At 35.7% G+C, this 27,027-nt stretch overlaps 1 protein-coding gene across 1 annotated transcript in view; it reads left to right on the top strand.

Moving 5' to 3' along the window:
* The window catches only part of LOC127531895 (uncharacterized), a 46,497-nt gene that overhangs the window by 16,807 nt on the left and 2,663 nt on the right, over nucleotides 1-27,027 (top strand). Inside the window, exons 13-19 of the mRNA XM_051942198.1 lie at nucleotides 1,597-2,004; nucleotides 4,890-5,339; nucleotides 8,068-8,496; nucleotides 11,226-11,368; nucleotides 18,491-18,788; nucleotides 21,681-22,109; nucleotides 25,001-25,233. Coding sequence (XP_051798158.1) covers nucleotides 18,496-18,788; nucleotides 21,681-22,109; nucleotides 25,001-25,233 — 955 coding nt within the window. The 5' untranslated portion in view covers nucleotides 1,597-2,004; nucleotides 4,890-5,339; nucleotides 8,068-8,496; nucleotides 11,226-11,368; nucleotides 18,491-18,495. The remainder of the gene's footprint in view (nucleotides 1-1,596; nucleotides 2,005-4,889; nucleotides 5,340-8,067; nucleotides 8,497-11,225; nucleotides 11,369-18,490; nucleotides 18,789-21,680; nucleotides 22,110-25,000; nucleotides 25,234-27,027) is intronic.

The raw sequence follows: 27,027 nt of genomic DNA, 5'->3' as shown, positions 1-27,027 counted from the left end.
TGTTTGATGGGAGTGAAAATTATCAACCCCCAGGAGGGCTAAATTCAAGACACCCCAAAATCAAAGTGAAAAAACTGATGTGGCAGGGCTAGTCCATCTTTCTGAAATTTCTTGGCAGCAACTCAAAATGATATTGAGTAGTTTGTATGGCCTCCATGTGCTTGTATGCAGCCTGACGATGGCGGGACAAGCTCTGAATGAGACGATGGATGGTGTCCTGGGATATCTCCTCCCAGAACTGGACCAGGGCATCACTGAGCTCCTGGACAGTCTGAGGAGCAACCTGGTGGTGTCTGATGGAACAAAACATAATGTTCCAAAGGTGTTCTATTGGATTCAGGTCAGGTGAGCATGGGGGCCAGCTAATGGTATCAGTTCCTTCATCCTCCAGGAACTGCATGAGTTCTCTTACCACATAAGACTGGGCATTGTCATGCACCAGAAGGAATCCAGGACCACTGCACCAATGTAGGGTCTGACAATGGGTCAAAGGATTTCATCCTGATAGCTAATGGCAGTCAGAATGCTATTGTTCAGTCTGTAGAGGTCTGTGCATCCTTCCATGGATATGCCTCCCCACACCATCACTGACCCGCCACCAAACTGGTCATGCTGAACAATGTTACAGGCAGCATAACATTCTCCACGGCTTCTCCAGACCCTTTCATGTCTGTCACATGTGCTCAGGGTGAACCTGCTCTCATCTGTGAAAAGCACAGGGCACCAGCGGTGGACCTGCCAATTCCTGCGTTCTATGGCAAATGCCAGCCGAGCTCCACGGTGCCGATCAATGAGCACAGGGCCCACTGGAGGATGCTTGGCCCTCCGACCACTCTCATTGCATCTCTTTCTGATTGTTTGGTCAGAGACATTCACACCAGTGGTCTGCTGGATGTCATTTAGAGCTATTGCAGTGCTCATCCTGTTCCTCCTTGCACAAAGGAGCAGATACCTGTCCTGCTGATGGGTTGAGGACCTTCTACAGTCCTGTCCAGCTCTCTTAGACTAACTGCCTGTCTCCTGGAATCTCCTCCATGCTGTTGAGAATGTGCTGGGAGACACAGCAAACCTTCTGGCAATGGCACACACTGATGTGCCATCGTGGAGGAGTTGGACTGCCTGTGCAACCTCTGTAGGGTCCAGGTATCGCCTCATGCTACCAGAAGTGACACTTACCCTAGCCAAATGCAAAACTAGTGAAAAACAGTCAGACAATATTGGGAAGGAAAAATACGTCAGTGGCCTTCACCTGTAAACTCATTCCTGTTTTGGGGGTTGTCTCATTGTTACCCCTCTAGTGCACCTGTTGTTAATTTTATGAACACCAAAGCTGCTGAAACTGACTAAAAACCTCCTGTTACTTACTTGACCAAATCAGTATCCCACATGTTTCACTGACTTGATGCAATACTTAGATTAATAAGTGTTCCTTTAATTTTTTTTTGAGCAGTGTATATAACTTCTGCATTCATGTAAAGTCCTCGTCTAAATCAAGTGTTTCTCCTTTTTAAGTATAAAAGTTAACTTCATGCTACAGTATACAGAAAATTTCACTTTGATTAAATGGGTATATTTTTTTAATCTTTGTAATTTCAGTTTCGTGCCACAGTTATCAGAACCTTCTGAGGAAATCAGGTTCTTCGGGAATCTGTTCTGTGCAGCAGCAGAGAGAGAACAGCAGACAGGAGAGAAGATACTGGAGCTGTTATCATCAGTGTGCAGATACAAAACATTCCCTCTAAAACAACAATGGTGTGATTTCCTGCTGGACCTGTACTCTTATGTGGCTGAAACAGGTCTGAGAGTCCTTCCATCATTACAGTCAGTTTTCCAGTCTGGTCCTGCAGTCTGGTCCATAAACCTCTCAGAGAGAAAGACCTCCATCCTCCTGGAAGTGCTGAAACTCCAATCAGAGAAGAAAGAAGTGTATCTGACAGGCTGGTCACATGAAGAGAGTGAAGTGAGGAGTTTCCTGCAGTGTCTGCCTTATATCTCACAGCTCAGGTAAATGAATTCTACTTTACACCATTCAGTCTATACAAGGAGAAATCCATGAATTCTGATGTCATTGTACTGATTGAAACATTTCAGTCATATTTCTTTGTCATCACTTTTATATTTCTACATTCTGACTTTATCCACATGGGGTCATATTTCAGTTCTATTTCATCTCTGCTCATTTCAGAGGGAAACATTGTTCTCTTTCCACCACTGTATTTATTTAGTGTTTTAGTTACTTTTGTCTTTGAGTCTGAGATTTCTCTACATGTATGATCAGTTTATGAAACTGGCTGTATTATAGATGAAACAAGCCAACAGGATATAAAGTGAAGTCATTTATATCAGTTTCTAGAGGGTTCTTCCATCTCAAATCATCAGAGGTCTTCTGATTAAATATCTCCATTTAGATAAAACAAATTATTATTGAATTTAAATTTGTAAAATGGAATGTGTGAAATTTTAGGTTTATATATCAAATATCTTCTGCGATCAAAGTTGTTTAAAAATGTCCTGTTGACCATCTTTCAGCAGAATTTTTTCACTCAGTGAAATTTGAGGCTTCCAGAAATGTTCAGTTTTATTTCTTGTCATGTCATTGATTCAGAATCTGGAATATTGGAAAAGTAATGAAATAGTTTCTCATTTTGAGTGAGTTGAAATATGAATAAAGTTAAAGTCATCATGAAATGTTTCATCTTTGAGCTTAAATTCTGATAATGCAGAAGTCAACTCATATTTTCTGAACCACATGTAGCTGAATGTCACAATAATACAAAACTAAACACAGAATACTTTTAATTTGAAATACTTGATCACAAAGATGAACAAGTTATTTTCTTTTATCTTTCATCACTGATAGAGCAGATGTGACAATTTTTACCACATAAACAAAAATGATCCAAGTAGAACAGAGTTGTGGAGTTTCAAAATGCTTCTTTATAAATAAATAAGACAAATTCTTTTTGAATAAAAGCATCTGACATCATTTTCAGTCTCCACAAAATCACCTCAGTGTATTGTCCTCCTACTTATTGCAGAGATGCTTGAAGGTAAACTCTTCATCAGTCACTCTAAATATTCATGTTGTCACACTTGAACTTTGTCAGAGTCCAGCTGTGACTTTGGTCTTGAAGTTTATTCTCAGTGGAACACAAAGCAGAGGATCCATTTTGTTCCTATCAAACACTTTCCTTCATGATGATAAATTTAGCAGTGAAGTGTTGGTCACATTAGTGGATGAGATTAGCATTAAATATATGTCCAGGTATGAAAATGTCCCACTAGAAACATCCCACTATCCAACAGATGAGTGGATTTGGTTCTATTCTGCTGCTGTCATCCTCATAATCTGATGCAGTGATAATTCCTAAAGAAATGACACCAAACTACATGACAAGTCTCCTCCAAAGCTACATTTATGTCTGCAAAGTGGGTCTGAAGATGACAAATATGCCCTTAATAAATATATACATATATTTTCTGTGTTATATTTGGAGAAGAGTTTATAAACTGCAGAACTCTGTTTGACTTGGATCAGATTATTTACTATTGTTTCAGTTTTTGTGTTTCAAGTTGTCAAAGCTGCTCAGTTCTGAAAGTTCAATGGAAATACATTTCTTTCCATTTTTGTGACCACGTATTTCATATTCAAAGTGTTCTTGGTGTTCTGTGTGTATTATTGTGACATTCAGCTACATGTGGTTCAGAAAATATCACTGGTTGAGTTTTGAATCAATATTTTATTTGTTAATGTGAGTTCAGAGATGGAACTTTTCATGATGGCTTCAATTTTTCCTTTTTCATATGTCTGCTCACCCACCATCAGAGACAGTTTTTTAAAAATACTTTTTCAATATGAACAATCCTGACTTAATGACATGAGGAAAACAGTAAAAATTTCAGGTTTTTAACTTCAATAATTCTTGAGATATTGTTGTCCAAACAGTGTATAGAGAACGGATGGATGGATATTCGTTTTTGTCGGACAAATGTGTTTTTCTCACCCGCTGTGGTAATCACATCTGAAAGTGGTTTATTCCGGCGGATTCATGAGAATCTAAGCTTTCCATCGGCGTATAGTGTTTGTATAATCGCGTTTGCAGCCGTCGGACATTCTTGAAATTCCTATGCAAATTAGTAGGTGTACCGCCGGCGGTACACTGAAGTTTAAGGGGTTAAACTAAAGCATTTTTCTCAGGAAAGATGGATCACCTACAATCTTTCAAACTTCCATATTTTATGCTTTAAAAAAACTTGTGTCAAATTAGAGATATTGGAGCAAAAATGTAAAAAAAATGGATGATTTGGTATGGAATGAACCCACATTTTTTTATTTGATTTCGATATTTTATGTCATGATTCATGATAAATTGCTGATTTAAATTAACTGTATATTGAGTTAAGATGGTGTGTTATTTTCATGTCCATTATTTCTCATGTTATTAGTCAACTGATCATGAATATGAAAGAGTTGATAGAACTAAATGAAGGTCAGTGACTGACTGAAGCAATGAAGCAGAGAGAAGAATGTGAGTTTATCTGTTGATGTAGAAATATTTCCTGCAACACTTTGGAAACGCGTGACAGTCTGGTACCTGTATGAGAAGAATGAAAAGATGTGGATAAAAAGAGCTGCAGCTCAGTGACAACTATTCAGTCATGTTAATACCTCTTGATGGAAAAACAGAAACACAAGACAGGAAATGAAAAAACTGTGACATTTAAGGTGGTATTGGGTTTGTGAGTATTTTAAGAGTTTGAAGATGAAATCTGTAACCTGTAAAGCATCTGTTACTGCACTGATGAAACAGGAATCATTCCTCATGTGGAGTTGTATTTCTATGACTGAGATGAAATCATTAAAACATGTTTTTCTCTTCATTTTACAGTGTTGAGCGGTTACCTCTTGATGAAACAACCAGGATGTTTGTGAATCTGTTCTGTGCAGCAGCAGAGAGAGAACAGCAGACAGGAGAGAAGATACTGGAGCTGTTATCATCAGTGTGCAGATATGGAGCCTTTCCTTTAGAATACGTGGATGATGATGATGATGATGATGAAGATTTTCAATATCAGACTGGTTTCCTGCTGGATCTGTTCTCCCTTGTGAAGGACTGTGAGACTAAAACAGGTCTGAGAGTCCTTCCATCATTACAGTCAGTTTTCCAGTCAGCTCCTGTAGTCTGGTTCATAAACCTCTCAGAGAGAAAGACCTCCATCCTCCTGGAAGTGCTGAAACTCCAATCAGAGAAGAAAGAAGTGTGTCTGACAGGCTGGTCACATGAAGAGAGTGAAGTGAGGAGTTTCCTGCAGTGTCTGCCTTATATCTCACAGCTCAGGTAAATGAATTCTACTTTACACCATTCAGTCTATACAAGGAGAAATCCATGAATTCTGATGTCATTGTACTGATTGAAACATTTCAGTCATATTTCTTTGTCATCACTTTTATATTTCTACATTCTGACTTTATCCACATGGGGTCATATTTCAGTTCTATTTCATCTCTGCTCATTTCAGAGGGAAACCTTGTTCTCTTTCCACCACTGTATTTATTTAGTGTTTTAGTTACTTTTAGTCTTTGAGTCTGAGATTTCTCTACATGTATGATCAGTTTATGAAACTGGCTGTATTATAGATGAAACAAGCCAACAGGATATAAAGTGAAGTCATTTATATCAGTTTCTAGAGGGTTCTTCCATCTCAAATTACAGAGGTCTTCTGATTAAATATCTCTGATTTACTTCTTTAAAAATGATCATGAAATATAGTATTGAAAATCAAATCTGTGAAATTTTTGGTTTATATATCAACTGTCTTCTGCGATCAAAGTTGTTTAAAAATGTCCTGTTGACCATCTTTCAGCAGAATTTTTTCACTCAGTGAAATTTGAGGCTTCCAGAAATGTTCAGTTTTATTTCTCTTCATGTCATTGATTCAGAATCTGGAATATTGGAAAAGTAATGAAATAGTTTCTCATTTTGAGTGAGTTGAAATATGAATAAAGTTAAAGTCATCATGAAACATCTTATCTTTGAGCTCAAATCAAATAAATCCTGATAATCCAGAAGTCAACTCATATTTTCTGAACCACATGTAGCTGAATGTCACAATAATACAAAACTAAACACAGAATACTTTTAATTTGAAATACTTGATCACAAAAATGAACACCAAGTTATTTTCTTTTATCTTTCATCACTGATGGAGCAGATGTGACAATTTTTACCACAAAAACAAAAATGATCCAAGTAGAACAGAGTTGTGGAGTTTCAGAATGCTTCTTTATAAATAAATAAGATAAATTCTTTTTGAATAAAAGCATCTGACATCATTTTCAGTCTCCACAAACTCAACTCAGTGTATTGTCCTCCTACTTATTGCAGAGATGCTTGAAGGTAAACTCTTCATCAGTCACTCTAAATATTCATGTTGTCACACTTGAACTTTGTCAGAGTCCAGCTGTGACTTTGGTCTTGAAGTTTATTCTCAGTGGAACACAAAGCAGAGGATCCATTTTGTTCCTATCAAACACTTTCCTTCATGATGATAAATTTAGCAGTGAAGTGTTGGTCACATTAGTGGATGAGATTAGCATTAAATATATGTCCAGGTATGAAAATGTCCCACTACAAACATCCCACTATCCAACAGATGAGTGGATTTGGTTCTATTCTGCTGCTGTCATCCTCATAATCTGATGCAGTTATAATTCCCAAAGAAATGACACCGAACTACATGACAAGTCTCCTCCAAAGCTACATTTATGTCTGCAAAGTGGGTCTGAAGATGACAAATATGCCCTTATTAAAAATATACATATATTTTCTGTGTTATATTTGGAGAAGAGTTTATAAACTGCAGAACTCTGTTTGAAACAGATCGGAGTATCTACTATTGTTTCAGTTTTTGTGTTTCAAGTTGTCAAAGCTGCTCAGTTCTGAAAGTTCAATGGAAATACATTTCTTTCCATTTTTGTGACCAAGTATTTTATATTCAAAGTATTCTTGGTGTTCTGTGTGTATTATTGTGACATTCAGCTACATGTGGTTCAGAAAATATCACTGGTTGAGTTTTGCATCAATATTTTATTTGTTAATGTGAGTTCAGAGATGGAACTTTTCATGATGGCTTCAATTTTTCCTTTTTCATATGTCTGCTCCCCCACCATCAGAGACAGTTTTTAAAAAAATACTTCATCAATATGAACAATCCTGACTTAATGACATGAGGAAAACAGTAAAAATTTCAGGTTTTTAACTTCAATAATTCTTGAGATATTGTTGTCCAAACAGCCTGAATTTTCAGTGTGCAGAAGAACCTGCAGAAACTGGATCGACGGTCCATCATTAAACTAAAGCATTTTTCTCAGGAAAGATGGATCACCTACAATCTTTCAAACTTCCATATTTTATGCTTTAAAAAAACTTGCGTCAAATTCGAGATATTGGAGCAAAAATGTAACAAAAAAATGGATGAGTTGGTATGGAATGATCCCACATTTTTTTATTTGATTTCGATATTTTATGTCATGATTCATGATAAATTGCTGATTTAAATTAACTGTATATTGAGTAATTAAGACGGTGTGTTATTTTCATGTCCATTATTTCTCATGTTAATAGTCAACTGATCATGAATGTGAAAGAGTTGATAGAACTTAATGAAGGTCAGTGACTGACTGAAGCAATGAAGCAGAGAGAAGAATGTGAGTTTATCTGTTGATGTAGAAATATTTCCTGCAACATTTGGAAACATGTGACAGTCTGGTACCTGTATGACAAGAATGAAAAGATGTGGATAAAAAGAGCTGCAGCTCAGTGACAAAAGTTCAGTCATGTTAATACCTCTTTATGGAAAAACAGAAACACAAGACAGGAAATGAAAAAACTCTGACATTTAAGGTGGTATTGGGTTTGTGAGTATTTTAAGAGTTTGAAGATGAAATCTGTAACCTGTAAAGCATCTGTTACTGCACTGATGAAACAGGAATCATTCCTCATGTGGAGTTGTATTTCTATGACTGAGATGAAATCATTAAAACATGTTTTTCTCTTCATTTTACAGAGTTCAGAAGAAGTTACTTCTTGATGAAGCAACCAGGATGTTTGTGAATCTGTTCTGTGCAGCAGCAGAGAGAGAACAGCAGACAGGAGAGAAGATACTGAAGCAGTTATCATCAGTGTGCAGATATAAAGGATTTCCTTCATATTACATGGATGGAAAATCTCAGAGTGATTTCCTGCTGGATCTGTTCTCCCATGTGAAGGACTATGAGACTAAAACAGGTCTGAGAGTCCTTCCATCATTACAGTCAGTTTTCCAGTCAGCTCCTGCATTCTGGTCCATAAACCTCTCAGAGAGAAAGACCTCCATCCTCCTGGAAGTGCTGAAACTCCAATCAGAGAAGAAACCAGTGGAGCTGACAGGCTGGTCACATGAAGAGAGTGAAGTGAGGAGTTTCCTGCAGTGTCTGCCTTATATCTCACAGCTCAGGTAAATGAATTCTACTTTACACCATTCAGTCTATACAAGGAGAAATCCATGAATTCTGATGTCATTGTACTGATTGAAACATTTCAGTCATATTTCTTTGTCATCGCTTTTATGTTTCTACATTCTGACTTTATCCACATGGGGTCATATTTCAGTTCTATTTCATCTCTGCTCATGTCAGAGGGAAACATTGTTCTCTTTCCACCACTGTATTTATTTAGTGTTTTAGTTACTTTTAGTCTTTGAGTCTGAGATTTCTATGTATGTATGATCAGTTCATTAAACTGGCTGTATTATAGATGAAACAAACCAACAGGATATAAAGTGAAGTCATTTATATCAGTTTCTAGAGGGTTCTTCCATCTCAAATCATCAGAGGTCTTCTGATTAAATATCTCTGATTTACTTCTTTAAAAATGATCATGAAATATAGTATTGAAAATCAAATCTGTGAAATTTTAGGTTTATATATCAACTGTCTTCTGCGATCAAAGTTGTTTAAAAATGTCCTGTTGACCATCTTTCAGCAGAATTTTTTTCACTCAGTGAAATCTGAGGCTTCCAGAAATGTTCAGTTTTATTTCTCTTCATGTCATTGATTCAGAATCTGGAATATTGGAAAAGTAATGAAATAGTTTCTCATTTTGAGTGAGTTGAAATATGAATAAAGTTAAAGTCATCATGAAACGTCTTATCTTTGAGCTCAAATCAAATAAATTCTGATGATCCAGAAGTCAACTCATATTTTCTGAACCACATGTAGCTGAATGTCACAATAATACAAAACTAAACACAGAATACTTTTAATTTGAAATACTTGATCACAGAAATGAACACCAAGTTATTTTCTTTTATCTTTCATCACTGATAGAGCAGATGTGACAATTTTTACCACAAAAACAAAAATGATCCAAGTAGAACAGAGTTGTGGAGTTTCAAAATGCTTCTTTATAAATAAATCAGATAAATTCTTTTTGAATAAAAGCATCTGACATCATTTTCAGTCTCCACAAACTCAACTCAGTGTATTGTCCTCCTACTTATTGCAGAGATGCTTGAAGGTAAACTCTTCATCAGTCACTCTAAATATTCATGTTGTCACACTTGAACTTTGTCAGAGTCCAGCTGTGACTTTGGTCTTGAAGTTTATTCTCAGTGGAACACAAAGCAGAGGATCCATTTTGTTCCTATCAAACACTTTCCTTCATGATGATAAATTTAGCAGTGAAGTGTTGGTCACATTAGTGGATGAGATTAGCATTAAATATATGTCCAGGTATGAAAATGTCCCACTAGAAACATCCCACTATCCAACAGATGAGTGGATTTGGTTCTATTCTGCTGCTGTCATCCTCATAATCTGATGCAGTGATAATTCCTAAAGAAATGACACCAAACTACATGACAAGTCTCCTCCAAAGCTACATTTATGTCTGCAAAGTGGGTCTGAAGATGACAAATATGCCCTTATTAAATATATACATATATTTTCTGTGTTATATTTGGAGAAGAGTTTATAAACTGCAGAACTCTGTTTGACTTGGATCAGATTATTTACTAATGTTTCAGTTTTTGTGTTTCCAGTTGTCAAAGCTGCTCAGTTCTGAAAGTTCAATGGAAATACATTTCTTTCCATTTTTGTGACCAAGTATTTTATATTCAAAGTATTCTTGGTGTTCTGTGTGTATTATTGTGACATTCAGCTACATGTGGTTCAGAAAATATCACTGGTTGAGTTTTGCATCAATATTTTATTTGTTAATGTGAGTTCAGAGATGGAACTTTTCATGATGGCTTCAATTTTTCCTTTTTCATATGTCTGCTCACCCACCATCAGAGACAGTTTTTTTTAAAATACTATTTCAATATGAACAATCCTGACTTAATGACATGAAGAAAACAGTAAAAATTTCAGGTTTTTAACTTTAATAATTCCTGAGATATTGTTGTCCAAACAGCCTGAATTTTCAGTGTGCAGAAGAACCTGCAGAAACTGGATCGACGGTCCATCATTAAACTAAAGCATTTTTCTCAGGAAAGATGGATCACCTACAATCTTTCAAACGTCCATATTTTATGCTTTAAAAAAACTTGTCAAATTAGAGATATTGGAGCAAAAATGTAACAAAAAAATGGATGAGTTGGTATGGAATGAACCCACATTTTTTTATTTGATTTCGATATTTTATGTCATCATTCATGATAAATTGCTGATTTAAATTAACTGTATATCTAGTTATTAAGACGGTGTGTTATTTTCATGTCCATTATTTGTCATGTTATTAGTCAACTGATCATGAATATGAAAGAGTTGATAGAACTTAATGAAGGTCACTGACTGACTGAAGCAATGAAGCAGAGAGAAGAATGTGAGTTTATCTGTTGATGTAGAAATATTTCCTGCAACACTTTGGAAACATGTGACAGTCTGGTACCTGTATGAGAAGAATGAAAAGATGTGGATAAAAAGAGCTGCAGCTCAGTGACAACTATTCAGTCATGTTAATACCTCTTTATGGAAAAACAGAAACACAAGACAGGAAATGAAAAAACTGTGACATTTAAGGTGGTATTGGGTTTGTGAGTATTTCAAGAGTTTGAAGATGAAATCTGTAACCTGTAAAGCATCTGTTACTGCACTGATGAAACAGGAATCATTCCTCATGTGGAGTTGTATTTCTATGACTGAGATGAAATCATTAAAACATGTTTTTCTCTTCATTTTACAGAGTTCAGAAGAAGTTACCTCTTGATGAAACAACCAGGATGTTTGTGAATCTGTTCTGTGCAGCAGCAGAGAGAGAACAGCAGACAGGAGAGAAGATACTGGAGCAGTTATCATCAGTGTGCAGATATGAAGGATTTCCTTCATGTTCCATGGATGGAAAATCTCAGAGTGGTTTCCTGCTGGATCTGTTCTCCCATGTGAAGGACTATGAGACTAAAACAGGTCTGAGAGTCCTTCCATCATTACAGTCAGTTTTCCAGTCAGCTCCTGCATTCTGGTTCATAAACCTCTCAGAGAGAAAGACCTCCATCCTCCTGGAAGTGCTGAAACTCCAATCAAAGAAGAAAGAAGTGCGTCTGACAGGCTGGTCACATGAAGAGAGTGAAGTGAGGAGTTTCCTGCAGTGTCTGCCTTATATCTCACAGCTCAGGTAAATGAATTCTACTTTACACCATTCAGTCTATACAAGGAGAAATCCATGAATTCTGATGTCATTGTACTGATTGAAACATTTCAGTCATATTTCTTTGTCATCACTTTTATATTTCTACATTCTGACTTTATCCACATGGGGTCATATTTCAGTTCTGTTTCATCTCTGCTCATTTCAGAGGGAAACATTGTTCTCTTTCCACCACTGTATTTATTTAGTGTTTTAGTTACTTTTTGTCTTTGAGTCTGAGATTTCTATACATGTATGATCAGTTCATTAAACTGGCTGTATTATAGATGAAACAAGCCAACAGGATATAAAGTGAAGTCATTTATATCAGTTTCTAGAGGGTTCTTCCATCTCAAATCATCAGAGGTCTTCTGATTAAATATCTCCGTTTAGATAAAACAAATTATTATTGAATATAAATTTGTAAAACGGATTGTGTGAAATTTTAGGTTTCTGTGTCAAATATCTTCTGCGATCAAAGTAGTTTAAAAATGTCCTGTTGACCATCTTTCAGCAGAATTTTTTCACTCAGTGAAATTTGAGGCTTCCAGAAATGTTCAGTTTTATTTCTCTTCATGTCATTGATTCAGAATCTGGAATATTGGAAAAGTAATGAAATAGTTTCTCATTTTGAGTGAGTTGAAATATGAATAAAGTTAAAGTCATCATGAAACGTTTCATCTTTGAGCTTAAATTCTGATAATCCAGAAGTCAACTCATATTTTCTGAACCACATGTAGCTGAATGTCACAATAATACAAAACTAAACACAGAATACTTTTAATTTGAAATACTTGATCACAAAAATGAACACCAAGTTATTTTCTTTTATCTTTCATCACTGATAGAGCAGATGTGACAATTTTTACCACAAAAACAAAAATGATCCAAGTAGAACAGAGTTGTGGAGTTTCAAAATGCTTCTTTATAAATAAATAAGATCAATTCTTTTTGAATAAAAGCATCTGACATCATTTTCAGTCTCCACAAACTCAACTCAGTGTATTGTCCTCCTACTTATTGAGAGATGCTTGAAGGTAAACTCTTCATCAGTCACTCTAAATATTCATGTTGTCACACTTGAACTTTGTCAGAGTCCAGCTGTGACTTTGGTCTTGAAGTTTATTCTCAGTGGAACACAAAGCAGAGGATCCATTTTGTTCCTATCAAACACTTTCCTTCATGATGATAAATTTAGCAGTGAAGTGTTGGTCACATTAGTGGATGAGATTAGCATTAAATATATGTCCAGGTATGAAAATGTCCCACTAGAAACATCCCACTATCCAACAGATGAGTAGTCTGGGAATACCCAGACTGCCTGTGCACTCATTGTCATTTCGTTTACTAGGCAGTCTGGCGACCTGGGGTTGAATTTGTCCCTGAGTCAGGGATCCAATCACAGGACGGGGAGGGACAGTTAGACGATGACGCACACTAAGCGACTACGCGCAATGCATGATGGGTTGTTTGAGAAGAAGCGTTACCTTTGTTGTCGTGTTTCCGAAGGAACAAGCTAGTGGACTCGGTGGGTTTGGGCAGGTCTTTTTCAAAGTCCTCGGTGTCTTGGACGGGGTGGGTTCACGTTGTCTTTTCGATACGCTGCTTAACCGGACGTTCTCTTCCCATTGCCTGAATAAAGGAAAGTCTTTTTCAAGCCGACCGAGTGTGGAGGTGCAGCGCTGGCAGCATCTGTTTGACTGCTCCGGCTCCGGGGTGACTATCAGGTCCATCATCGCTAACCTATCTGATATGGTCGGCGTTGTTTTTGACACAAACATATCTGTGGAGTGTGCATAAACACGGGGTCCACTTTCCCTCATGTTTACTTTACATAAACGGCAAGAATCGTCCGGCGACATGGCGAAAGAAGCAAACACATGAGCAAACACAGCAATGATTCTTTTTCGTGGTGCTGCCGTCGCTCTGCATTTACGTCAGCGGCTAGCAGTGACACGATTGGCTGTGAGCTTCAACTGCCCCAGACTGACTGACATATGCAGCGCCCAATCAACGGCTGTGGAAAATTTTAAACTGCTCCACCCCTACAAGAAAATGAATAGCAGGTACCCAGCCTGTATCTCACTTGAGATTCAGGCTGGTGGTAGCCAGCCTAACAGATGAGTGGATTTGGTTCTATTCTGCTGCTGTCATCCTCATAATCTGATGCAGTGATAATTCCCAAAGAAATGACAGCAAACTACATGACAAGTCTCCTCCAAAGCTACATTTATGTCTGCAAAGTGGGTCTGAAGATGACAAATATGCCCTTCTTAAATATATACATATATTTTCTGTGTTATATTTGGAGAAGAGTTTATAAACTGCAGAACTCTGTTTGACTTGGATCAGATTATTTACTAATGTTTCAGTTTTTGTGTTTCAAGTTGTCAAAGCTGCTCAGTTCTGAAAGTTCAATGGAAATACATTTCTTTCCATTTTTGTGACCAAGTATTTTATATTCAAAGTATTCTTGGTGTTCTGTGTGTATTATTGTGACATTCAGCTACATGTGGTTCAGAAAATATCACTGATTGAGTTTTGCATCAATATTTTATTTGTTAATGTGAGTTCAGAGATGGAACTTTTCATGATGGCTTCAATTTTTCCTTTTTCATATGTCTGCTCACCCACCATCAGAGACAGTTTTTAAAAAAAATACTTTTTCAGTATGAACAATCCTGACTTAATGACATGAGGAAAACAGTAAAAATTTCAGGTTTTTAACTTTAATAATTCCTGAGATATTGTTGTCCAAACAGCCTGAATTTTCAGTGTGCAGAAGAACCTGCAGAAACTGGATCGACGGTCCATCATTAAACTAAAGCATTTTTCTCAGGAAAGATGGATCACCTACAATCTTTCAAACGTCCATATTTTATGCTTTAAAAAAACTTGTCAAATTAGAGATATTGGAGCAAAAATGTAACAAAAAAATGGATGAGTTGGTATGGAATGAACCCACATTTTTTTATTTGATTTCGATATTTTATGTCATCATTCATGATAAATTGCTGATTTAAATTAACTGTATATTGAGTTATTAAGACGGTGTGTTATTTTCATGTCCATTATTTGTCATGTTATTAGTCAACTGATCATGAATATGAAAGAGTTGATAGAACTTAATGAAGGTCAGTGACTGACTGAAGCAATGAAGCAGAGAGAAGAATGTGAGTTTATCTGTTGATGTAGAAATATTTCCTGCAACACTTTGGAAACATGTGACAGTCTGGTACCTGTATGAGAAGAATGAAAAGATGTGGATAAAAAGAGCTGCAGCTCAGTGACAACTATTCAGTCATGTTAATACCTCTTTATGGAAAAACAGAAACACAAGACAGGAAATGAAAAAACTGTGACATTTAAGGTGGTATTGGGTTTGTGAGTATTTCAAGAGTTTGAAGATGAAATCTGTAACCTGTAAAGCATCTGTTACTGCACTGATGAAACAGGAATCATTCCTCATGTGGAGTTGTATTTCTATGACTGAGAGGAAATCATTAAAACATGTTTTTCTCTTCATTTTACAGAGTTCAGAAGAAGTTACCTCTTGATGAAACAACCAGGATGTTTGTGAATCTGTTCTGTGCAGCAGCAGAGAGAGAACAGCAGACAGGAGAGAAGATACTGAAGCAGTTATCATCAGTGTGCAGATATGAAAGATTTCCTTCATATTACATGGATGGAAAATCTCAGAGTGGTTTCCTGCTGGATCTGTTCTCCCATGTGAAGGACTATGAGACTAAAACAGGTCTGAGAGTCCTTCCATCATTACAGTCAGTTTTCCAGTCAGCTCCTGCATTCTGGTTCATAAAGCTCTCAGAGAGAAAGACCTCCATCCTCCTGGAAGTGCTGAAACTCCAATCAAAGAAGAAAGAAGTGCGTCTGACAGGCTGGTCACATGAAGAGAGTGAAGTGAGGAGTTTCCTGCAGTGTCTGCCTTATATCTCACAGCTCAGGTAAATGAATTCTACTTTACACCATTCAGTCTATACAAGGAGAAATCCATGAATTCTGATGTCATTGTACTGATTGAAACATTTCAGTCATATTTCTTTGTCATCACTTTTATATTTCTACATTCTGACTTTATCCACATGGGGTCATATTTCAGTTCTGTTTCATCTCTGCTCATTTCAGAGGGAAACATTGTTCTCTTTCCACCACTGTATTTATTTAGTGTTTTAGTTACTTTTAGTCTTTCAGTCTGAGATTTCTATACATGTATGATCAGTTCATTAAACTGGCTGTATTATAGATGAAACAAGCCAACAGGATATAAAGTGAAGTCATTTATATCAGTTTCTAGAGGGTTCTTCCATCTCAAATCATCAGAGGTCTTCTGATTAAATATCTCCGTTTAGATAAAACAAATTATTATTGAATATAAATTTGTAAAACGGATTGTGTGAAATTTTAGGTTTCTGTGTCAAATATCTTCTGCGATCAAAGTTGTTTAAAAATGTCCTGTTGACCATCTTTCAGCAGAATTTTTTCACTCAGTGAAATCTGAGGCTTCCAGAAATGTTCAGTTTTATTTCTCTTCATGTCATTGATTCAGAATCTGGAATATTGGAAAAGTAATGAAATAGTTTCTCATTTTGAGTGAGTTGAAATATGAATAAAGTTAAAGTCATCATGAAACGTTTCATCTTTGAGCTTAAATCCTGATAATCCAGAAGTCAACTCATATTTTCTGAACCACATGTAGCTGAATGTCACAATAATACAAAACTAAACACAGAATACTTTTAATTTGAAATACTTGATCACAAAAATGAACACCAAGTTATTTTCTTTTATCTTTCATCACTGATAGAGCAGATGTGACAATTTTTACCACAAAAACAAAAATGATCCAAGTAGAACAGAGTTGTGGAGTTTCAAAATGCTTCTTTATAAATAAATAAGATCAATTCTTTTTGAATAAAAGCATCTGACATCATTTTCAGTCTCCACAAATTCAACTCAGTATATTGTCCTCCGACTTATTGCAGAATTGCTTGAAGGTAAACTCTTTATCAGTCACTCTAAATATTCATGTTGTCACACTTGAACTTTGTCAGAGTCCAGCTGTGACTTTGGTCTTGAAGTTTATTCTCAGTGGAACACAAAGCAGAGGATCCATTTTGTTCCTATCAAACACTTTCCTTCATGATGATAAATTTAGCAGTGAAGTGTTGGTCACATTAGTGGATGAGATTAGCATTAAATATATGTCCAGGTATGAAAATGTCCCACTAGAAACATCCCACTATCCAACAGATGAGTGGATTTGGTTCTATTCTGCTGCTGTCATCCTCATAATCTGATGCAGTGATAATTCCTAAAGAAATGACACCAAACTCCATGACAAGTCTCCTCCAAAGCTACATTTATGTCTGCAAAGTGGGTCTGAAGATGACAAATATGCCCTTATTAAATATATACATGTATTTTCTGTGTTATATTTGGAGAAGAGTTTATAAACTGCAGAACTCTGTTTGAAACAGATCGGAGTATCTACTATTGTTTCAGTTTTTGTGTTTCAAGTTGTCAAAGCTGCTCAGTTCTGAAAGTTCAATGGAAATACATTTCTTTCCATTTTTGTGACCAAGTATTTCATATTCAAAGTATTCTTGGTGTTCTGTGTGTATTATTGTGACATTCAGCTACATGTGGTTCAGAAAATATCACTGGTTGAGTTTTGCATCAATATTTTATTTGTTAATGTGAGTTCAGAGATGGAACTTTTCATGATGGCTTCAATTTTTCCTTTTTCATATGTCTGCTCACCCACCATCAGAGACAGTTTTTAAAAAATACTTTTTCAGTATGAACAATCCTGACTTAATGACATGAAGAAAACAGTAAAAACTTCAGGTTTTTAACTTTAATAATTCCTGAGATATTGTTGTCCAAACAGCCTGAATTTTCAGTGTGCAGAAGAACCTGCAGAAACTGGATCGACGGTCCATCATTAAACTAAAGCATTTTTCTCAGGAAAGATGGATCACCTACAATCTTTCAAACTTCCATATTTTATGCTTTAAAAAAACTTGTGTCAAATTATAGATATTGGAGCAAAAATGTAACAAAAAAATGGATGATTTGGTATGGAATGAACCCACATTTTTTTATTTGATTTCGATATTTTATGTCATGATTCATGATAAATTGCTGATTTAAATTAACTGTATATTGAGTTATTAAGACGGTGTGTTATTTTCATGTCCATTATTTGTCATGTTATTAGTCAACTGATCATGAATATGAAAGAGTTGATAGAACTTAATGAAGGTCACTGACTGACTGAAGCAATGAAGCAGAGAGAAGAATGTGAGTTTATCTGTTGATGTAGAAATATTTCCTGCAACACTTTGGAAACATGTGACAGTCTGGTACCTGTATGAGAAGAATGAAAAGATGTGGATAAAAAGAGCTGCAGCTCAGTGACAACTATTCAGTCATGTTAATACCTCTTTATGGAAAAACAGAAACACAAGAAAGGAAATGAAAAAACTCTGACATTTAAGGTGGTATTGGGTTTGTGAGTATTTTAAGAGTTTGAAGATGAAATCTGTAACCTGTAAAGCATCTGTTACTGCACTGATGAAACAGGAATCATTCCTCATGTGGAGTTGTATTTCTATGACTGAGAGGAAATCATTAAAACATGTTTTTCTCTTCATTTTACAGTGTTCAGAAGAAGTTACCTCTTGATGAAACAACCAGGATGTTTGTGAATCTGTTCTGTGCAGCAGCAGAGAGAGAACAGCAGACAGGAGAGAAGATACTGAAGCAGTTATCATCAGTGTGCAGATATGGAGCCTTTCCTTTAGAATACATGGATGATGATGAAGATTTTCAATATCAGACTGGTTTCCTGCTGGATCTGTTCTCCCATGTGAAGGACTATGAGACTAAAACAGGTCTGAGAGTCCTTCCATCATTACAGTCAGTTTTCCAGTCAGCTCCTGCAGACTGGTCCATAAACCTCTCAGAGAGAAAGACCTCCGTCCTCCTGGAAGTGCTGAAACTCCAATCAGAGAAGAAAGAAGTGCGTCTGACAGGCTGGTCACATGAAGAGAGTGAAGTGAGGAGTTTCCTGCAGTGTCTGCCTTATATCTCACAGCTCAGGTAAATGAATTCTACTTCACACCATTCAGTCTATACAAGGAGAAATCCATGAATTCTGATGTCATTGTACTGATTGAAACATTTCAGTCATATTTCTTTGTCATCACTTTTATATTTCTACATTCTGACTTTATCCACATGGGGTCATATTTCAGTTCTGTTTCATCTCTGCTCATTTCAGAGGGAAACATTGTTCTCTTTCCACCACTGTATTTATTTAGTGTTTTAGTTACTTTTAGTCTTTCAGTCTGAGATTTCTATACATGTATGATCAGTTCATTAAACTGGCTGTATTATAGATGAAACAAGCCAACAGGATATAAAGTGAAGTCATTTATATCAGTTTCTAGAGGGTTCTTCCATCTCAAATCATCAGAGGTCTTCTGATTAAATATCTCCGTTTAGATAAAACAAATTATTATTGAATATAAATTTGTAAAACGGATTGTGTGAAATTTTAGGTTTCTGTGTCAAATATCTTCTGCGATCAAAGTTGTTTAAAAATGTCCTGTTGACCATCTTTCAGCAGAATTTTTTCACTCAGTGAAATCTGAGGCTTCCAGAAATGTTCAGTTTTATTTCTCTTCATGTCATTGATTCAGAATCTGGAATATTGGAAAAGTAATGAAATAGTTTCTCATTTTGAGTGAGTTGAAATATGAATAAAGTTAAAGTCATCATGAAACGTTTCATCTTTGAGCTTAAATCCTGATAATCCAGAAGTCAACTCATATTTTCTGAACCACATGTAGCTGAATGTCACAATAAAACAAAACTAAACACAGAATACTTTTAATTTGAAATACTTGATCACAAAAATGAACACCAAGTTATTTTCTTTTATCTTTCATCACTGATAGAGCAGATGTGACAATTTTTACCACAAAAACAAAAATGATCCAAGTAGAACAGAGTTGTGGAGTTTCAAAATGCTTCTTTATAAATAAATAAGACAAATTATTTTTGAATAAAAGCATCTGACATCATTTTCAGTCTCCACAAATTCAACTCAGTGTATTGTCCTCCTACTTATTGCAGAGATGCTTGAAGGTAAACTCTTCATCAGTCACTCTAAATATTCATGTTGTCACACTTGAACTTTGTCAGAGTCCAGCTGTGACTTTGGTCTTGAAGTTTATTCTCAGTGGAACACAAAGCAGAGGATCCATTTTGTTCCTATCAAACACTTTCCTTCATGATGATAAATTTAGCAGTGAAGTGTTGGTCACATTAGTGGATGAGATTAGCATTAAATATATGTCCAGGTATGAAAATGTCCCACTACAAACATCCCACTATCCAACAGATGAGTGGATTTGGTTCTATTCTGCTGCTGTCATCCTCATAATCTGATGCAGTGATAATTCCTAAAGAAATGACACCAAACTACATGACAAGTCTCCTCCAAAGCTACATTTATGTCTGCAAAGTGGGTCTGAAGATGACAAATATGCCCTTCTTAAATATATACATATATTTTCTGTGTTATATTTGGAGAAGAGTTTATAAACTGCAGAACTCTGTTTGACTTGGATCAGATTATTTACTAATGTTTCAGTTTTTGTGTTTCAAGTTGTCAAAGCTGCTCAGTTCTGAAAGTTCAATGGAAATACGTTTCTTTCCATTTTTGTGACCAAGTATTTCATATTCAAAGTATTCTTGGTGTTCTGTGTGTATTATTGTGACATTCAGCTACATGTGGTTCAGAAAATATCACTGGTTGAGTTTTGCATCAATATTTTATTTGTTAATGTGAGTTCAGAGATGGAACTTTTCATGATGGCTTCAATTTTTCCTTTTTCATATGTCTGCTCACCCACCATCAGAGACAGTTTTTAAAAAAATACTTTTTCAATATGAACAATCCTGACTTAATGACATGAGAAAACAGTAAAAATTTCAGGTTTTTAACTTTCATAATTCCTGAGATATTGTTGTCCAAACAGTGTATAGAGAACGGATGGATGGATATTCGTTTTTGTCGGACAAATGTGTTTTTCTCACCCGCTGTGGTAATCACATCTGAAAGTGGTTTATACCGGCGGATTCATGAGAATCTAAGCTTTCCATCGGCGTATAGTGTTTGTATAATCGCGTTTGCAGCCGTCGGACATTCTTGAAATTCCTATGCAAATTAGTAGGTGTACCGCCGGCGGTACACTGAAGTTTAAGGGGTTAAACTAAAACATTTTTCTCAGGAAAGATGGATCACCTACAATCTTTCAAACTTCCATATTTTATGCTTTAAAAAAACTTGTGTCAAATTAGAGATATTGGAGCAAAAGTGTAACAAAAAAATGGATGATTTGGTATGGAATGAACCCACATTTTTTTATTTGGTTTCGACATTTTATGTCATGATTCATGATAAATTGCTGATTTAAATTAACTGTATATTGAGTTAAGACGGTGTGTTATTTTTCATGTCCATTATTTGTCATGTTATTAGTCAACTGATCATGAATATGAAAGAGTTGATAGAACTTAATGAAGGTCAGTGACTGACTGAAGCAATGAAGCAGAGAGAAGAATGTGAGTTTATCTGTTGATGTAGAAATATTTCCTGCAACACTTTGGAAACATGTGACAGTCTGGTACCTGTATGAGAAGAATGAAAAGATGTGGATAAAAAGAGCTGCAGCTCAGTGACAAAAGTTCAGTCATGTTAATACCTCTTTATGGAAAAACAGAAACACAAGACAGGAAATGAAAAAACTCTGACATTTAAGGTGGTATTGGGTTTGTGAATATTTCAAGAGTTTGAAGATGAAATCTGTAACCTGTAAAGCATCTGTTACTGCACTGATGAAACAGGAATCATTCCTCATGAGGAGTTGTATTTCTATGACTGAGATGAAATCATTAAAACATGTTTTTCTCTTCATTTTACAGAGTTCAGAAGAAGTTACCTCTTGATGAAACAACCAGGATGTTTGTGAATCTGTTCTGTGCAGCAGCAGAGAGAGAACAGCAGACAGGAGAGAAGATACTGAAGCAGTTATCATCAGTGTGCAGATATAAAGGATTTCCTTCATATTACATGGATGGAAAATCTCAGAGTGATTTCCTGCTGGATCTGTTCTCCCATGTGAAGGACTATGAGACTAAAACAGGTCTGAGAGTCCTTCCATCATTACAGTCAGTTTTCCAGTCAGCTCCTTCATTCTGGTTCATAAACCTCTCAGAGAGAAAGACCTCCGTCCTCCTGGAAGTGCTGAAACTCCAATCAGAGAAGAAAGAAGTGTATCTGACAGGCTGGTCACATGAAGAGAGTGAAGTGAGGAGTTTCCTGCAGTATCTGCCTTATATCTCACAGCTCAGGTAAATGAATTCTACTTTACACCATTCAGTCTATACAAGGAGAAATCCATGAATTCTGATGTCATTGTACTGATTGAAACATTTCAGTCATATTTCTTTGTCATCACTTTTATATTTCTACATTCTGACTTTATCCACATGGGGTCATATTTCAGTTCTATTTCATCTCTGCTCATTTCAGAGGGAAACATTGTTCTCTTTCCACCACTGTATTTATTTAGTGTTTTAGTTACTTTTAGTCTTTCAGTCTGAGATTTCTATACATGTATGATCAGTTCATTAAACTGGCTGTATTATAGATGAAACAAGCCAACAGGATATAAAGTGAAGTCATTTATATCAGTTTCTAGAGGGTTCTTCCATCTCAAATCATCAGAGGTCTTCTGATTAAATATCTCTATTCAGATAAAACCAATTATTATTGAATATAAATTTGTAAAATGGATTGTGTGAAATTTTAGGTTTCTGTATCAAGTATCTTCTACGATCAAAGTTGTTTAAAAATGTCCTGTTGACCATCTTTCAGCAGAATTTTTTCACTCAGTGAAATTTGAGGCTTCCAGAAATGTTCAGTTTTATTTCTCTTCATGTCATTGATTCAGAATCTGGAAAATTGGAAAAGAAATGAAATAGTTTCTGATTGCGAGTTGGAATATGAATAAATTTAAAGTCATCATGAAACATTTATCTTTGAGCTCAAATCAAATAATCCTGATAATCCAGAAGTCAACTCATATTTTCTGAACCACATGTAGCTGAATGTCACAATAATACAAAACTAAACACAGAATACTTTTAATTTGAAATACTTGATCACAAAAATGAACACCAAGTTATTTTCTTTTATCTTTCATCACTGATAGAGCAGATGTGACAATTTTTACCACAAAAACAAAAATGATCCAAGTAGAACAGAGTTGTGGAGTTTCAAAATGCTTTTATAAATAAATAAGATAAATTCTTTTTGAATAAAAGCATCTGACATCATTTTCAGTCTCCACAAACTCAACTCAGTGTATTGTCCTCCTACTTATTGCAGAGATGCTTGAAGGTAAACTCTTCATCAGTCACTCTAAATATTCATGTTGTCACACTTGAACTTTGTCAGAGTCCAGCTGTGACTTTGGTCTTGAAGTTTATTCTCAGTGGAACACAAAGCAGAGGATCCATTTTGTTCCTATCAAACACTTTCCTTCATGATGATAAATTTAGCAGTGAAGTGTTGGTCACATTAGTGGATGAGATTAGCATTAAATATATGTCCAGGTATGAAAATGTCCCACTAGAAACATCCCACTATCCAAGATGAGTGGATTTGGTTCTATTCTGCTGCTGTCATCCTCATAATCTGATGCAGTGATAATTCCCAAAGAAATGACACCAAACTACATGACAAGTCTCCTCCAAAGCTACATTTATGTCTGCAAAGTGGGTCTGAAGATGACAAATATGCCCTTCTTAAATATATACATATATTTTCTGTGTTATATTTGGAGAAGAGTTTATAAACTGCAGAACTCTGTTTGAACTTGGATCGGATTATTTACTATTATTTCAGTTTTTGTGTTTCAAGTTGTCAAAGCTGCTCAGTTCTGAAAGTTCAATGGAAATACATTTCTTTCCATTTTTGTGACCAAGTATTTTATATTCAAAGTATTCTTGGTGTTCTGTGTGTATTATTGTGACATTCAGCTACATGTGGTTCAGAAAATATCACTGGTTGAGTTTTGCATCAATATTTTATTTGTTAATGTGAGTTCAGAGATGGAACTTTTCATGATGGCTTCAATTTTTCCTTTTTCATATGTCTGCTCACCCACCATCAGAGACAGTTTTTAAAAAATACTTTTTCAATATGAACAATCCTGACTTAATGACATGAGGAAAACAGTAAAAATTTCAGGTTTTTAACTTCAATAATTCTTGATATTGTTGTCCAAACAGTGTATAGAGAACGGATGGATGGATATTCGTTTTTGTCGGACAAATGTGTTTTCCTCACCCGCTGTGGTCATCACATCTGAAAGTGGTTTATACCGGCGGATTCATGAGAATCTAAGCTTTCCATCGGCGTATAGTGTTTGTATAATCGCGTTTGCAGCCGTCGGACATTCTTGAAATTCCTATGCAAATTAGTAAGTGTACCGCCGGCGGTACACTGAAGCTTTAAGGGGTTAAACTAAAGCATTTTTCTCAGGAAAGATGGATCACCTACAATCTTTCAAACTTCCATATTTTATGCTTTAAAAAAACTTGTGTCAAATTAGAGATATTGGAGCAAAAATGTAACAAAAGATGGATGATTTGTATGGAATGAACCCACATTTTTTTATTTGATTTCGACATTTTATGTCATGATTCATGATAAATTGCTGATTTAAATTAACTGTATATTGAGTTATTAAGACGGTGTGTTATTTTCATGTCCATTATTTGTCATGTTATTAGTCAACTGATCATGAATATGAAAGAGTTGATAGAACTTAATGAAGGTCACTGACTGACTGAAGCAATGAAGCAGAGAGAAGAATGTGAGTTTATCTGTTGATGTAGAAATATTTCCTGCAACACTTTGGAAACATGTGACAGTCTGGTACCTGTATGAGAAGAATGAAAAGATGTGGATAAAAAGAGCTGCAGCTCAGTGACAACTATTCAGTCATGTTAATACCTCTTTATGGAAAAACAGAAACACAAGACAGGAAATGAAAAAACTCTGACATTTAAGGTGGTATTGGGTTTGTGAGTATTTCAAGAGTTTGAAGATGAAATCTGTAACCTGTAAAGCATCTGTTACTGCACTGATGAAACAGGAATCATTCCTCATGAGGAGTTGTATTTCTATGACAGAGATGAAATCATTAAAACATGTTTTTCTCTTCATTTTACAGAGTTCAGAAGAAGTTACCTCTTGATGAAACAACCAGGATGTTTGTGAATCTGTTCTGTGCAGCAGCAGAGAGAGAACAGCAGACAGGAGAGAAGATACTGGAGCTGTTATCATCAGTGTGCACATATGAAGGGTTTCCTTTAGAATACGTGGATGATGATGAAGATTTTCAATATCAGACTGGTTTCCCTGCTGGATCTGTTCTCCCTGTGAAGGACTATGAGACTAAAACAGGTCTGAGAGTCTTCCATCATTACAGTCAGTTTCCAGTCAGCTCCTTCATTCTGGTTCATAAACCTCTCAGAGAGAAAGACCTCCATCCTCCTGGAAGTGCTGAAACTCCAATCAAAGAAGAAACCAGTGTATCTGACAGGCTGGTCACATGAGAGAGTGAAGTGAGGAGTTTCCTGCAGTGTCTGCCTATATCTCAAAGCTCAGGTAAATGAATTCTACTTTACACCATTCAGTCTATACAAGGAGAAATCCATGAATTCTGATGTCATTGTACTGATTGAACATTTCAGTCATATTTCTTTGTCATCACTTTATATTTCTACATTCTGACTTTATCCACATGGGGTCATATTTCAGTTCTGTTTCATCTCTGCTCATTTCAGAGGGAAAACATGTTCTCTTTCCACCACTGTATTTATTTAGTGTTTTAGTTACTTTTAGTCTTTCAGTCTGAGATTTCTATACATGTATGATCAGTTCATTAACTGGCTGTATTATAGATGAAACAAGCCAACAGGATATAAAGTGAAGTCATTTATATCAGTTTCTAGAGGGTTCTTCCATCTCAAATCATCAGAGGTCTTCTGATTAAATATCTCCGTTTAGATAAAACAAATTATTATTGAATATAAATTTGTAAAACGGATTGTGTGAAATTTTAGGTTTCTGTGTCAAATTCTTCTGCGATCAAAGTTGTTTAAAAATGTCCTGTTGACCATCTTTCAGCAGAATTTTTTCACTCAGTGAAATCTGAGGCTTCCAGAAATGTTCAGTTTTATTTCTCTTCATGTCATTGATTCAGAATCTGGAATATTGGAAAAGTAATGAAATAGTTTCTCATTTTGAGTGAGTTGAAATATGAATAAAGTTAAAGTCATCATGAAACGTTTCATCTTTGAGCTTAAATCCTGATAATCCAGAAGTCAACTCATATTTTCTGAACCACATGTAGCTGAATGTCACAATAATACAAAACTAAACACAGAATACTTTTAATTTGAAATACTTGATCACAAAAATGAACACCAAGTTATTTTCTTTTATCTTTCATCACTGATAGAGCAGATGTGACAATTTTTACCACAAAAACAAAAATGATCCAAGTAGAACAGAGTTGTGGAGTTTCAAAATGCTTCTTTATAAATAAATAAGATCAATTCTTTTTGAATAAAAGCATCTGACATCATTTTCAGTCTCCACAAATTCAACTCAGTGTATTGTCCTCCTACTTATTGCAGAGATGCTTGAAGGTAAACTCTTCATCAGTCACTCTAAATATTCATGTTGTCACACTTGAACTTTGTCAGAGTCCAGCTGTGACTTTGGTCTTGAAGTTTATTCTCAGTGGAACACAAAGCAGAGGATCCATTTTGTTCCTATCAAACACTTTCCTTCATGATGATAAATTTAGCAGTGAAGTGTTGGTCACATTAGTGGATGAGATTAGCATTAAATATATGTCCAGGTATGAAAATGTCCCACTAGAAACATCCCACTATCCAACAGATGAGTGGATTTGGTTCTATTCTGCTGCTGTCATCCTCATAATCTGATGCAGTGATAATTCCTAAAGAAATGACACCAAACTACATGACAAGTCTCCTCCAAAGCTACATTTATGTCTGCAAAGTGGGTCTGAAGATGACAAATATGCCCTTATTAAATATATACATATATTTTCTGTGTTATATTTGGAGAAGAGTTTATAAACTGCAGAACTCTGTTTGAAACAGATCGGAGTATTACTATTGTTTCAGTTTTTGTGTTTCAAGTTGTCAAAGCTGCTCAGTTCTG

This window comes from Acanthochromis polyacanthus, chromosome 22 (genome assembly GCF_021347895.1).
Source record: "Acanthochromis polyacanthus isolate Apoly-LR-REF ecotype Palm Island chromosome 22, KAUST_Apoly_ChrSc, whole genome shotgun sequence".
NCBI classification, from domain to species: domain Eukaryota; kingdom Metazoa; phylum Chordata; class Actinopteri; family Pomacentridae; genus Acanthochromis; species Acanthochromis polyacanthus.
Note: the sequence above shows the minus strand (reverse complement) of the source record. Positions and strands in the feature narration are given on the sequence as shown.